We start from the raw sequence: 14,359 nt of genomic DNA on the forward strand, positions 1-14,359 counted from the left end.
AGGCAGAAACAGGTTCCGAGGAGGACATTCCAGGAATAATTAATGAACAAGGGGAGTGTGTATGCGAGGATCTTCAGAAGGCAGAAGTATTCAGTCAGCAGTATGTAAAGATTGTTGGTTACAAGAATAATGTCCAGATAGAGGAGGTGCCTAATACTAAAGAAATATTAAAATTTACCTATGACAGCAATGACATGTACAGTAAGATACAAAAGTTGAAAACTAGAAAAGCTGCTGGAATTGATAAGGTTTCGGGAGATGTACTAAAGACAATGGGTTGGGATATAGTACCATATCTGAAGTACTTGTTTGATTTTTGTTTGCATGAAGGAACTTTACCAAATGAATGGAGAGTTGCTACAGTAGCCCCTGTATATAAAGGAAAGGGTGATAGGCATAAAGCTGAAAATTACAGGCCAGTCAGTTTGACATGCATTGTATGTAAGCTTTGGGAAAACATTCTTTCTGATTATATAAGACATGTTTGCAAAATTAATAATTGTTTTGACAGAAGGCAGTTTGGGTTTAGGAAAGGTTATTCCACTGAAGCCCAACTTGTAGGATCCAGCAAGATATAGCAGATATCCTGGATTCAGGAGGTCAGTGGACTGTATTGCGATTGACTTATCTAAGGCATTTGATAGGGTAGATCATGGATGAATACTGGCCAAAATAAGTGCAATTGGACTTGATAAAAGAGTGACTGAATGGGTGGCTCTGTTTCTAGAAAATAGAACTCAGAGAATTAGAGTGGTTAAGCTTTATCTGTCCCTGTAAAAATTAAGAGGGGAATTCCTCAAGGCAGTGTTATTGGACCTTTGTTTTCTTATATATATATCAATGATATGTGTAAAGACGTGGGATCAGAGATAAGGCTCTTCGCAGATGATGTTGTTCTCTACAGAGTAATAAATAAGTTACAAGATTGTGAGCAACTGCAAAATGACCTCGATAATGTTGTGAGATGGACAGTAGGCAATGGTATGATGATAAATGAGGATAAAAGTCAGGTTGTGAGTTTCACAAATAGGAAAAGTCCTCTCAGTTTTAATTACTGCATTGATGGGGTGAAAGTTCCCTTTCGGGATCATTGTAAATACCTAGGTATAAATATAAGGAAAGATCTTCATTGGGGTAATCACATAAATATGATTGTAAATAAAGGGTAAAGATCTCTGCACATGGTTATGAGAGTATTTAGAGCTTGTAGTAAGGATGTAAAGGAGAGAGCATATTTGTCTCTGGTGAGACCTCAACTTGAGTATGGTTCAGTGTATGGGACCCTTACCAGGATTACTTGATTCAGGAACTGGAAAAAATCCAAAGAAAAGCAGCTTGATTTGTTCTGGGCGATTTCCGACAAAAGAGTAGCGTTACAAAAATGTTGCAAAGTTTTTTTTTGCTAGGGGCTTTACGTCGCACCGACACAGATAGGTGTTATGGCAACGATGGGATAGGAATGGCCTAGGAGTGGGAAGGAAGCGGCCGTGGCCTTAATTAAGGTACAGCCCCAGCATTTGCCTGGTGTGAAAATGGGAAACCACGGAAAACCATCTTCAGGGCTGCCGACAGTGGGATTCGAACCCCTTATCTTCCGGATGCAAGCTCACAGCCGCGCGCCTCAACGCGTATGGCCAACTCGCCCGGTGTTGCAAAGTTTGGGCTGGGAAGACTTGGTAGAAAGGAGACGAGCTGCTCTACTAAGTGGTATGTTCCGAGCTGTCAGTGGAGAGATGGGGTGGGAGGACATCAGTAGACGAATAAGTTTGGATGGTGTCTTTAAAAGTAGGAAAGATCACAATATGAAGATAAATTTGGAATTCAAGAGGACAAATTTTTTTTGCTAGGGGCTTTACGTCGCACCGACACAGATAGGTCTTATGGCGACGATGGGATAGGAAAGGTCTAGGAGTTGGAAGGAAGCAGCCGTGGCCTTAATTAAGGTACAGCCCCAGCATTTGCCTGGTGTGAAAATGGGAAACCACGGAAAACCATTCTAAGGGCTGCCAATAGTGGGATTCGAACCTACTATCTCCCGGATGCAAGCTCACAGTCGCGCGCCTCTACACGCAGGGCCAACTTGCCCGGTAAGAGGACAAATTGGGGCAAATATTCGTTTATAGGAAGGGGAGTTAGGGATTGCAGTAACTTACCAAGGGAGATGTTCAATAAATTTCCAATTTCTTTGCAGTCATTTAGGAAAAGGCTAGGAAAACAACAGATAGGGAATCTGCCACCTGGGAGACTGCCCTAAATGCAGATCAGTAGTGATTGATTGATTGAACCTGTATGCTGATTAGAAACAGTAATTGCTTCAACTTTCAGCAAATAATTTAACCTGAACCTGGAAGAAGCTAAAATCTTTAGGTGTAGGCAAAGCCATAAATAAGCTCATTCCCACCATATCTCTCGATATATTAAATAACTTTTCTCAGCATAAACTGGGACTTGTTCTTTTACCTGTTAATCCCACCAACTCTGCATGCTGTCCTGAATGTGACCAGTTCCCTTTCTGCACCGTCAGTGTAAATGATGTACTCTTATCACTTCCAGTGCGATAGGTAATGATAGTATCCCGATAAAATAAATTACGAACATTATTGGGGTCATACTGTCAAAACTTACATATTCAAGTACTGCTTGACCAATGGAGTATTCCCTGATGTTTGGAAAGATGCACTAATAAGGCCTATCCTAGAAAACACTACCTTGGCTTCTCCATCAGATTACCTCCCAGTGTAATGAATGATTTTTTGCTGAATACTTGACCCCAGAATTCCCTCTTTGATCCTTTTCAATCTTGCATTATAAAAGGACGTAGTACCTTTGGCAGCATCACTGTGAATTAGATATCAGACATGCATTGGGCGAATGGTATGTAACTGTAACAACACTAATAAACATAACCCGAATCCACGCTACAAAGCTGTTCCCTTGTTCAGCAGATCTCATAGTTTTCGACATAATGCAGTGCAGGAACTTCGGTACGATGGAATGCATCCCCTGGCCTTCTACAATTCTAGGAACGAAGAGAAGATACACGTCAGAAAATTGCCTTGCTAGGCCTAGAACCCAGTGTACCAAGTGCAATGTAGGTTTATGTGTAGACTGTTTCACTGATTATCATACGCGCAAAGGTAATAAGTAGTGTGTACTTGCCTTGCAGAATATCACTGTTAGTGCAGTACTCATATGAACAGGTGACTGAGGGCTGTGTCAAGGGCACTGCTTAACCTGGATCTGCCCAAGATTTTTGTAACTCTTAGCATTGGATGATGTGCATATTATGATCCTAGAAAAGCTTTAATTTTATTTATTTGCCATGTAACTTCAGAGGCCCGTGCCATATATGGCATGCTGGGCGGTAGTGCTGTCTTGTTTAATATACGGGAATTTAGATGTTATTCCACATTTGGCTTATTGATATGCTTTATTCCAATATTTTCTTTTTCAAAACATCAGTATACAAATTTTTCTTCAATATTTGTATATATATTACAAAAATAATGTTGTTTCAGAAGTATTAAAAATACCCAGATGTTTGATTTTTGGTGCTAGGGATGATTTTATAGGGGTTGTAAATGACCTGAGTTGTTAATTATATAAGGAAATGAATTTATATTTTAAATAATAATGCTAAAATCTCACAAGCTACCCAAATCACTTATTACATCGTGAGACAATTAGTCTGTATGAGGAATTATAGCAGCGTTATGTACAAAGTCCGTTAATTTCAGGGTTGATTTCATTACTTCCATTAATAATGCTACCCAGATATGTAAACTGTTGTACATTCTCTAGCCGTTCTCCATCTATGTTGTTCACTTGGCTTCTCTTTTTTCTTTAACCACAGGGCATGACTACAGTTTTCTTTTTACTAATTACCATTCCAAACTCCTTCAGATTTTCATTCCAAATGTCCAGTCTCCTTTGTACTTCCTTTTCTCCCTTTGCCCAAATCACCACATCATCTGCAGATACCAAAGCATTCATCACTACTGATACTCTGTTTTACGCGTTTTATGATTTCAACCATTAATATAATAAACAATGATGGTGACAGTGCACTTCCTTGCTTGAGACCGTTTTTTGTATAAAATGTTTCAGAGTCACCACTCCCCACTTGTACACTGCTTTTACTTTCATGATACAACATTTTAATCTTGTTAATTAATGATTTTGGTACATTCTTCCATAGGCATTCCCGTACATGTTTTCTCGTAACTGTGTCATAAGCTTTTTCCAAATACAAAAATACAAATATAATTTCCTTGTTCCTTTCCAGGTGTTTTTCTGTTATCATTCACACTGTAAATATCAAGTCTATTGTTGATCTATTCGGTCTAAAGCCATATTGTTCTTCCTCTAACTGTGTTTCTATTATATCCCTCAGTCTTTTGTCTATGACTTTCTCCATTATTTATAGCACATGTGATAATAGGGTTATACCTCTATAATTTTCACATTTCTTCCCTTTTTTGAACAATGGTACAATGTTTCCTTGTTGCCAATATTCAGGTATCCTTTCATCCTTCTGTATGACATTGAGGGCTCTGTATAGCCACTGTAGTCCACTGCTTCCTGCTGCCTTAATCATATCAGCATTGAATTTGTCTTTTCCACTTGCTTTACCTTTGGTCATTCCTTTCCCTGCGCTTTTAAATTCCAACCATGTTATTGGGTTCTTTTCTTTTTCTCCATCTGTTATTTCCATTTTCTTATCTCCTTCCTCCGAGCCGTCGTCATCATTATAAAGTTTTTCAAAATATTTTGCTATCACCTTCTGAAGACTCCGTTCATCATGTACTGTGGATCCATCTTCTCTCTCTAATGCCTTGGTTTTTTCTTGATTTATTTTTTTTATTTTATTACTCTATAATAGTTTCTGATTTCCTCGACTATCTAGCTCAATTTTGTTCATAAACTCTCCCCAACATTTCTCCTTTTCTTCCTTTATACTCTTTATTTGTAGTTTCAATCTTTTGTATTCCACACATAACTTTTCTATCTTATTGTCATCCCTCTCCTGGGGTCACGTACTCCTCCTCTTCCACATCTACTTCTTCCTCACCATCGTCGTTATCCTTGTCCATCTTGGCTTCATCTTGCATGTCGTCTATTCAAGTTTGTCGCGGGGGTTAACAAAGTTTGAGGTTTGATGCATTGAAAGTTTTTTCAGTGGTGCCATCCATACTTCTGACCTAAGAATTGTTCCCATAGTCGTGAACAATCCTATATGGGCCAACACAAAGCTCTGCAAACTTATGATAAAAGCGCGCTGGTGCATCAGATGTAGCGGGTCTCTTGACTAAAATTAAGTCGTTCACTGTACTGGGCAGTGGAAATGTTTGTTTCTTGTCCTACGTGTGCGCTTTTCAGCTTGAGCCTTCATCTTCTCTGCTGTTCTATGGATACACATCTCAGACGATGGTCTGGGATCAGTGGGACAAGGAATAATCCCATGTCAAGGTCTGTTAGGATATTCATTACAATGGACTACCATAGGTATCTGACCAGTTGACTCGTGTCGAGTTGAATTTGTACTATCCATAATTATGGGAATTACATCCAATCATTTCCAGTGTTCCTTTGATATGAATATACGACAGTATTTAGCAACTTCCCGCATAGTACTTTCACTGCGGTTTGATTCGGGATGTCACACCGAACTCAGGACATGTTTAACCTCCAACTTCTCTAGCTCTCGCTTGAAAGTTGCTGATGTAAACTGCAGCCCATGATCGCTCAATACACTCTCCGGTTTGCCCATCTTTGGTATAATCTTGTTTTTTATCTGGTACAGAGCGGATCTGGTATTCGCTTTCTGTACCAGACACAGTATGACAAACTTCGAGAAAGGATGATAGGAAAACTTAGAACGGTCCACCTTTTCAATACAAAAATGTTAGTTTATTTATAACATGTATTTGTACTTGGAACTAGTTTCAACGCTGATTTGCGTCATCATCAGCCAAAATGTGGGAATAGGCAAGCATGTAGGCATTTATATTACACAAGGCGTTACATTAAACAATACACATCTTACAAGGAGATAAAAACAGGGACGAGTATAGAAACAAATGAATCGTTGAGAAAACAAAAGTTATACATATTAAAAATAACCTTAACCACATATCTTGCAATGCGAAAGTGTTCTTCTTGAATGATTCCTGAATATAAAACACATGTGCACACATTTCTGAAGAGCCAGCAGGCAGGACAAAGTAAAGTGAAACCTTAAGAGTTCTCATTTTTCTATGTTCTGACTAACTAATGAAGTCTCCCTTGAGTTCCTGATAAACATACAAAACAGGAAATTCTCCTTCACTCTCAACAATAGCTATAAAGACCAACGGTAAATTTCATTTTAAATATTGTGCAGAGACGTGAAAGCATGATCTTGAATATAATTAACTCCTTCATTTAACCCAATTTTTACACAAGGTGTTACATTAAACAATACACATCTTACGAGGAGATAAAAACAGGGACGAATGTAGAAACAAATGCATCGTTGAGAAAGCAAAAATTATACATATTAAAAATAAGCTTAACCACACAACTTGCAGTGCGAAAATATTTGCCTTGAGTGATTCCTGAATACAGGACGCACGCGCACACATTTCTAAAGAGCCAGCAGGCAGGAAAAAGTAAGGTGAAACCTTAAGAGTTCTTCTGAGAAGAGTTCATCATTCTTTCTATGTTCCGACTAACTAGTGAAGTCTCCCTTGAGTTCCTGATAAACATACACAACAGGAAATTCTCCTTAACTCTCAACAATAGCTATAAAAGAGCAACGGTAAATTGAATTTTAAATACTGTGCAGAGATGTGAAAGCATGATCTTGAACATGATATAACTTCTTCATTTAACCACCTTTGAAAGTCTCTCTCTATATTACATAGCTTCATTAACACACCATTCTGTAGATGCACAAAATAATCTTGTAATCTTCACAGGTCCGGTATTCAGCTCGACAAGAATATAAAATAGGTATTAAGGAATACGTTGTTGAGAGTTTGGAGGATGACTGTGCCAGTATTTGTGGTGTATTGTTGCAGCATTACGTGTAGGGTGGGGGCAGGTTTCTATGATGTTTATTGCGGGACATGAGGCGGTAAAGCTATGGCGCGAGATGAAGAGGAACAGAGCGTGTTGGATAGTTTAGGTCTGGGGAGCGGCTGTTGTTGGATTAGGAGGGGAGAGGGGAGGAGCGGTAGGGGAGGAGGAGTGGAAGGAGGGGAACTATGGAGGGTGATGTGGTGAAAGTGTGTGGCGTGACAAAGTATTATGCATAATCTGAAAGACAGATCTGTTTTTCGGGATATTCATGTTTTTGAAAAATTCAATGAGAAAGTCGAATAGGATCTTTGTTTTCTCTGAGATATCATTTAAGTTTAGGTTGGGATTGAAATATTGGTCAAAATGAATATAGAGGTTTTCGGTGACGTCTAGGAAAGAACCTTTGTTTAGAATATCTAATACCTCAAGATCTTGATTTATTTCAGTAAAGTTGTGCTTAAATTCTTTTATATGTAGGCCGACCGCGGAAAAACGGTTGTGTTTTATGGCATTGACATGTTCTGCATATCTGATTTTAAAGCTGCGTCCTGTTTGCCCTAGGTAAGAACTTTTGAAGTCTTGGCAAGAAAACCTATATACACCTGATTTAGAAAAAGGACTACTTTTATTTATCGATGAAGAGTTGTGTAGGATCTCTGTGCTTCTATTGTTAGTACAAAAGGCTATTTTAACGTTGTGTTTTTTAAAAAGTTAGTGATGTAAATTTCTTTATTGAAGGTAAATGTGGAAAATGTGGCAGTGCTAGTATTGTCTTTTATTAGGGTGGTTTTTGGGTGGTGTCTGAATTTATTGATTATTCTTTCAATAAAGGATTCATTATATCCATTGAATTTTGCTATAGAGCGAATGGTGTTCAATTCTTTATTTAAGTTTTTTTCTTGACATCGGAATTTTGAATGCTCGGTCTACTAAGCTATTATATGTAGCCGCTTTGTGTGTTTGGGGGTGTAGTGAGTCATTTCTTATAGTAGTGGCCGTTTGAGTGGGCTTTCTATAGATACTATATGTGAACGAAGAGGTGTGCCTATTGATTGTTAGGTCTAGGAAGTTGATGGAGTTGTTTGTCTCTGATTCTAAGGTAAATTTAATGTCATGATCAATATTATTAAGGTTTTTGAGGGTGGATGGTGCGTCTATGGAGCGTTCATCTAGGATTATAAATGTGTCATCTACGTACCTAGCCCAGAATTGGATATTAGCAAATTTGATGTTATTGTCGATGGCGGTGTGCTCTAGGAAATCAAGGTAGATCTCTGCTAAAATTCCTGAGGCTGGTGAACCCATAGCCAAACCATCTTGTTTGTAAATGATCTTATCGAATGTGAAGTAGTTATTGTTAATTAGTGATCTTAATATGGTCATAAAGTCTTGAACTTCTAGTTTGTGAGCTTGCATCCGGGAGATAGTAGGTTCGAATCCCACTATCGGCAGCCCTGAAGATGGTTTTCCGTGGTTTCCCATTTTCACACCAGGCAAATGCTAGGGCTGTACCTTAATTAAGGCCACGGCCGCTTCCTTCCAACTCCTAGGCCTTTCCTATCCCATCGTCGCCATAAGACCTATCTGTGTCGGTGCGACGTAAAGCCCTTAGTAAAAAAAAAAAAAAAAAACACCTTCTAGTTTACTTAGTTGATTGTTAGCAAGTAAGTTCTTTTCGATGATTGGGTATAATGAGTTGGTGTTTATACTGGGATACATGTTGACTATATCAAAGGAGTGCATTGAATGATATATGGTTGAAGCTTGAAACTGTTTAGTTTGTTCACTAATTCTACAGTGTTCCTGATGGATTTATTTGATGAGAATTTATAATGTTTATTAAGAAATTGTTGGATAAATTGAGATAATTTATATAAGGGGCTTGGTCTGTAGTTTATTATGGGTCGAATAGGGACACCGGTTTTGAGAACACATCCACACAATGTGTCTCAATCCACGGCGGCTTGCAGGAATGGGCCCATAGTAGTCGATTGAATAGAGCTGTCTGGGTGCACTGGGTAAAATTGGCTTCAGCGCTTGCTATAATAAGAAAGCGTTGGACTTTATGCGCTGGCACTTATCGCATGTTCGCAGAACTTGTTGTACCATGCATCTCATCCTAGGCCAAATAAACATTTCCTGGAGTACTGCAGTGATTTTCCGTATTCCAGCACGACCTGTAGTGTGGTGACCTAGCCAGATCAGATCTATTTAGAACACCGGCGGGACAACTATCCGTAACTTTGTGTGCTCATAGTCGATAAATTTATGTAACAGATTATTAAAAGTGATACGATGTTGCCTTCCTTTGTGCCTCTAAAAGTCTCGGCGTACTGGGTTCGATCTCTTTCTTTAAAAAATCGATCATGAGTTGAGTTGGCAGGTAATTTTCCTCTTCCTGATTAATATCCTGAAGCCTGCAAATGATAGTCTTGTCCTCATCGTCTAGTAATGCAATATTGATAACTGCCTCTTCCGGATTTGGATTTCGGCTGAGTGCATCAGCTACCACATTTAATTATCTGGGACAATGTTCAAAAGTTAGGTCAACTTGTTGGATAAAAAGTGACCAGCGGCACACTCGATCACTTCCCAAATTTGACTTCATTATGAAGGTAAGTGCTGTATGGTCAGTCCGGATGGTGATCGGTAAGCCATAAATGTATTTCCTCCAGTGACTAAAGCGACAACGATGGAGAACATCTCCAACTCCGTGGTTGTCCATTTTAGTTCGTGCGGTCTTAGTTTTTGGCTCATAAATGCTCATAAACAAACATGTTCTTGCTCTCTGCTGTCAATGAGAGCAGAGAGCAAGAATATGTTTGTTTATTCAGACTAGTGCAATAATATTTCGTTCATGGTTAAATTTGGCAACCAGTCGAACTAAAGAATTTGACGGTTAAAAAAGTGGCTAGCATGGTCATCACGTAACCGGCAGCATAGTAGCAGCTCGCCCCGTAAGGTCATTGACAGCAAGGAGGACATATTGTTTGGTTCAAACCAATGTTACATCACTTTAATTTGTGGATAAATTAGATGAAATGAAGAATTGGATAGGATTAAGAGGAGGAAATTCTAATTCATGTGAGGTCTCGGAATTATAGCTGACTTAAGGAAAGAAGAAAAAAAAAAGAGCAGAAAATATTTTAAGAGAGTGACTAACTTTATAGGTGTTATTTATTATTTTATGAATTGGCTATTTATTATTTTACGATTTTAAGTTAGTGACTAACTTTATAGCTGTTATTTATTATTTTACGAATTGGAAACTTTATTTTAAAGGGTTCTACTAAATGGCAAAGTAAATGGTAAATTTAGACACGAAGAAACATTTTATTCTTTTTAGATGTAAATAAGGACTAAAATTAACACATAGTGATTAATTTAATAGATTTTATTATTTATGATTTGAAAATTCTAGTTTAAAGTCTGTAACAAATGACATAGTAAGTGAAATGTGAAACACAGAGAAATATTGTAACAATTTCAAGATTTATATATAATTGTTCTATTTGTACCAATGCACCAAGTCCAAAGATTAATTAATGTTTGGCACCGCTGAAGAAGAAAGTAGTTGGCTCTCAAAACATGTACGGTAATTAAATATAAAAAAATATGTAAAGTATTGACAAGGTGGGAAAGTGTTCTATAGAGATTTTTTAAAATTGTGTGCTCTTTACATGATCTTGGCCTCCTGTGAACGTTTAAATTATAGTTCAGTTTATATAATTCTGGCCCGTGTGATCCATACCTCCACTTTGACACCATTTTGGAACACGTCAGAAAATGCAATGGTTACACTTGTGCTAGTCTGCATTTTGTGTCATCCATCCTTCTGCCATCATTAGTTATTCTGCTCTCCATCTAACAATATTCTTCTTCCTTTAGGACTTAATTTCCTAATATGATTCCGGCGTCACCTGACTTTGTTTGACTGCATTCCAGTACTTTGGTTTTGGATTAATTAATTAGTTTGTTTGTTTGTTTGTTTGTTTGTTTGTTTTCATCCTATACTCCTTCTCCAAGACCGTGTCCATAATATTCAGCAAATTTCTTCAGATCTTCTGCCGACTCAAATAAAATAAAAATATCAGCAAATCTGAGTTGATTCCCTTGGATTGTGATTTTCCTTCCAAATTCCTTTCTGATTTCCTTTACTGTTTGTTCCTTATAAACACTGAGAAGGAAAGGTGACCAAACAACCAAACTGCAGCCTTGTGTCACTCTTTTCTGAATTGTTGCTGTTTTCCATAGCCTTCAATTCTTATCACTGCAGACTGATTTTTGTACAGATTGTAGATACATAATTAATCTTTCTTGGTATCCCATCCCAATCACCTTCTCAATCTCAAATAGCTTGGTCCAGTCAACATTATCAATTTTTTTTCTAGGTCTACGAATGCCATGTACATGGGCTTGTCCTTCTTACTTCAATCTTGTAATATCCAATGTAAAGTCAGGATTGTGTTGTGTGTTCCTACATTTCTTCTGAAGCCAAACTGATAGTCACCCAGCTCAGCTTCAACTTGTCTTTCCATTCTTCTGTAAATAATACAAGTTAAAATTTTGCAAGCGTGAGATATTAAATTAATGGTGCAGTAACTTTCACACTTGTCGGCACCTACTTTCGTGGGTATAGCTGTAACAATATTCTTTCTAAAATCAGGTGGCACTTCTCCAGTATCATCTTGCACACTAAATGGAATAACCTCACCATGCTGGATTGTCCTAAGGCAGTCGGTAATTCTGAGGGTGTCACGAATTCCAGGTGCCTTGTTCCTTTTTAGGTCTCTCAAAGCTCTGTTTGATTTAGACCTTAAAATTGGGTCTCCTATTTCATCAGGATCAATATCCGTTCCTTGTTCAAGAACCTTTATAATGTACATATGTGAATCGATGAGGAACTTTTGTTGTTAGTTGTGATGAATTTGAAGTGCAGATAGTTTCATTTGAGAAAGGGATATTTAGATTAAGAATATGTGAACATTTCTGTCATCACATAAATTTTTTCCAGCAAACTGTCATGCTGACTGTACAAGTGGCTGACAGTACAGTGTAGTTCAAAACAATGTACTCAGTGTTGGATAGCCTATATATTCTGACACATTTAACTTGCAGGTACACCTTTTGGCACTGAAAGATTTATGTCATAGTACGTTCGAAATTACCACCATCCATCATAATAATAATCATCAACATTTCCCCCTATCTACCTCCTGCCAGGTCAAGGTATTTATGGTACTTCTCCATTTTCCTCTTTCCTTCCACCATTTCTCTTCCACGATCTTGTCCCAGTCTAAATTTTGTCTTCTTATGCCGCTCTTCACTGATTCAGTCCATCCTGTTTTAGGTCTTCCTCTTGCCCTTGCACTTTGCCTCCAGCAACTGTCTTGGAATTCTATTCTCCTCCATCCTCTTTACATGTCCAGACCACATTAGTTTATTCTTTTCAACTCTCATTTAGCTTTCCTATCCCAACTTCCTTCCCAACATCTTCATTTCTCACTCTGTCTTTCCTTGTCTTTCCTATCTTAGGAATTTCATCTCACTGCCTTGAATTCTACTCTTTTGCCTGCTAAGCAAAGTCTCAGCTGCATAAGTCGGTATGGGTACATAGTATATTTTGTACATTATATCTTTACTTTACCTTGTTACTTCTTTGCTCCAAACAAGTTGGGCAATTCTATGCATATAACAACATTTTAATCTGTGTTTTAACTGGACTTGCTTCATATTATGCACCATTTTAACATTCAGGATTGACAAGACGCCAGCACGCCGCATTACAAGATCTATTTTTATTTACTTATTTCAACATGTCCTCACCTTATTTTCAAACGAAACGTGTATCACGAATATAGTCCAATGTAGTCTCTTCAATAAATACAATTACAGTATTGTAAAGGTGGAATTATAAATTTAAATTTTCACAAGTTTTTCAGTTTTCACACTAAGCAAATGCTGGAGTTGTAACTAAATCAAGGCCACGGTCGCTACCTTCCCTCTCTGTGTCGATACAATGTAAACAAAAATTTCAATACAATATCTGTGGTAGTAAGACAGAACCCTGTATGTCAAAGAAATTAAATTTTCAGGAGCTGTTTTTAAAAGTTGATGAGCTCACTGAAATTCATATTGTATCTCAATGACCTCCAAATTGAAGTGGCATATATTTGTGAATGTAATAAAAAGGAGGAACAAGTTTTACTTTTATTTATTCAGCATGTTCAGAGAACAAATTACTCAGTTGCCTCAATGTGTATGTACTGAATATATCGGAATCTTTATTTTGGAAGTGTATTCTAAGGGCACCAGAACTACACTGGGCTTTGCCATCATACTCTTCAACACAAAATCGAACGTATTGGCATTAAAACAAAAAAATTGATTTTTTTCACATATCGGGTTATGCCTTGGTACCACAGATATTCCTGTATAATTTATACACTGAAAAAGAATGGCTTCATTCTTAATAAAATATATTCCTCTGTCTCTGGTTTCCTGTGATAACAATGTCACTGTTTCGAGTTATTTCATGATGTCCATTTTCATCTTGTATTGTACTGTACTGTAATTTTGCTAAACTCTCCTGTACGTTCCTTACTGCCGGGAATATTGTACAAGTTTAATAAGTGCCTCATTCTGTTCTAGGGTTTTCTGAGCTCATTCCAAGCAGCTCAGAAGGTTATTGCAGAAGCTGCAGCTGAGGCAGCTGAAGCAGCTCGTCAAAACATGCAGCAGGCCTATGCCAAAGCGTCCCGTATGTCCCTTGACATAGATATTAAGGTGAGATATCCTTATAAATTATCACTTTGGAAGAGAAACAGGAGTATCCAGTCGAGGTTATTTTTATACCAATAGATAAGTATTGTTATGTAGGATGTTACATGAGGAGTTACCACCACTTATAGAGCTTTTTCTTAAAAGCCATTTTGATCAAAAATTGTCATATGAACCTACGTCCTGCTCTCGCTATTTACATTTACAGTCATTTAAAATTACCGGGCAAGTTGGCCATGCAGTTAGGGATGTGCGGCTGTGAACTTGCACCTGGGAGATAGCGGGTTCGAAGCCCACTGTTGGCAGCCTTGAAGATTTTTTTCCGTGGTTTCCCATTTTCACACCAGGCAAATGCTGGGTCTGTACTTTAATTAAGTTCACATCCACTTCCTTCCCACTCGTAGCCCTTTCCTGTCCCATTGTCGCCATAAGATCTATCTGTGTCGTTGCGATGTAAAGCAAATGGGGGGGGGAATAATTGAAAGTTGTTTGTAAAACAAATTTGTTTTTAGTTCCT

The 14,359-nt window shown here is 37.9% G+C and overlaps 1 protein-coding gene across 1 annotated transcript in view; it reads left to right on the plus strand.

Annotated features, from left to right (window-relative positions):
* Positions 1–14,359, plus strand: part of LOC136884060 (intermembrane lipid transfer protein Vps13) — an 816,621-nt gene that overhangs the window by 264,404 nt on the left and 537,858 nt on the right. The window contains exon 21 of the mRNA XM_067156088.2: positions 13,714–13,848. Within this exon, the coding sequence (XP_067012189.2) occupies positions 13,714–13,848 (135 nt within the window). The remainder of the gene's footprint in view (positions 1–13,713; positions 13,849–14,359) is intronic.

Source organism: Anabrus simplex, chromosome 1, assembly GCF_040414725.1.
Source record: "Anabrus simplex isolate iqAnaSimp1 chromosome 1, ASM4041472v1, whole genome shotgun sequence".
NCBI lineage: Eukaryota > Metazoa > Arthropoda > Insecta > Orthoptera > Tettigoniidae > Anabrus > Anabrus simplex.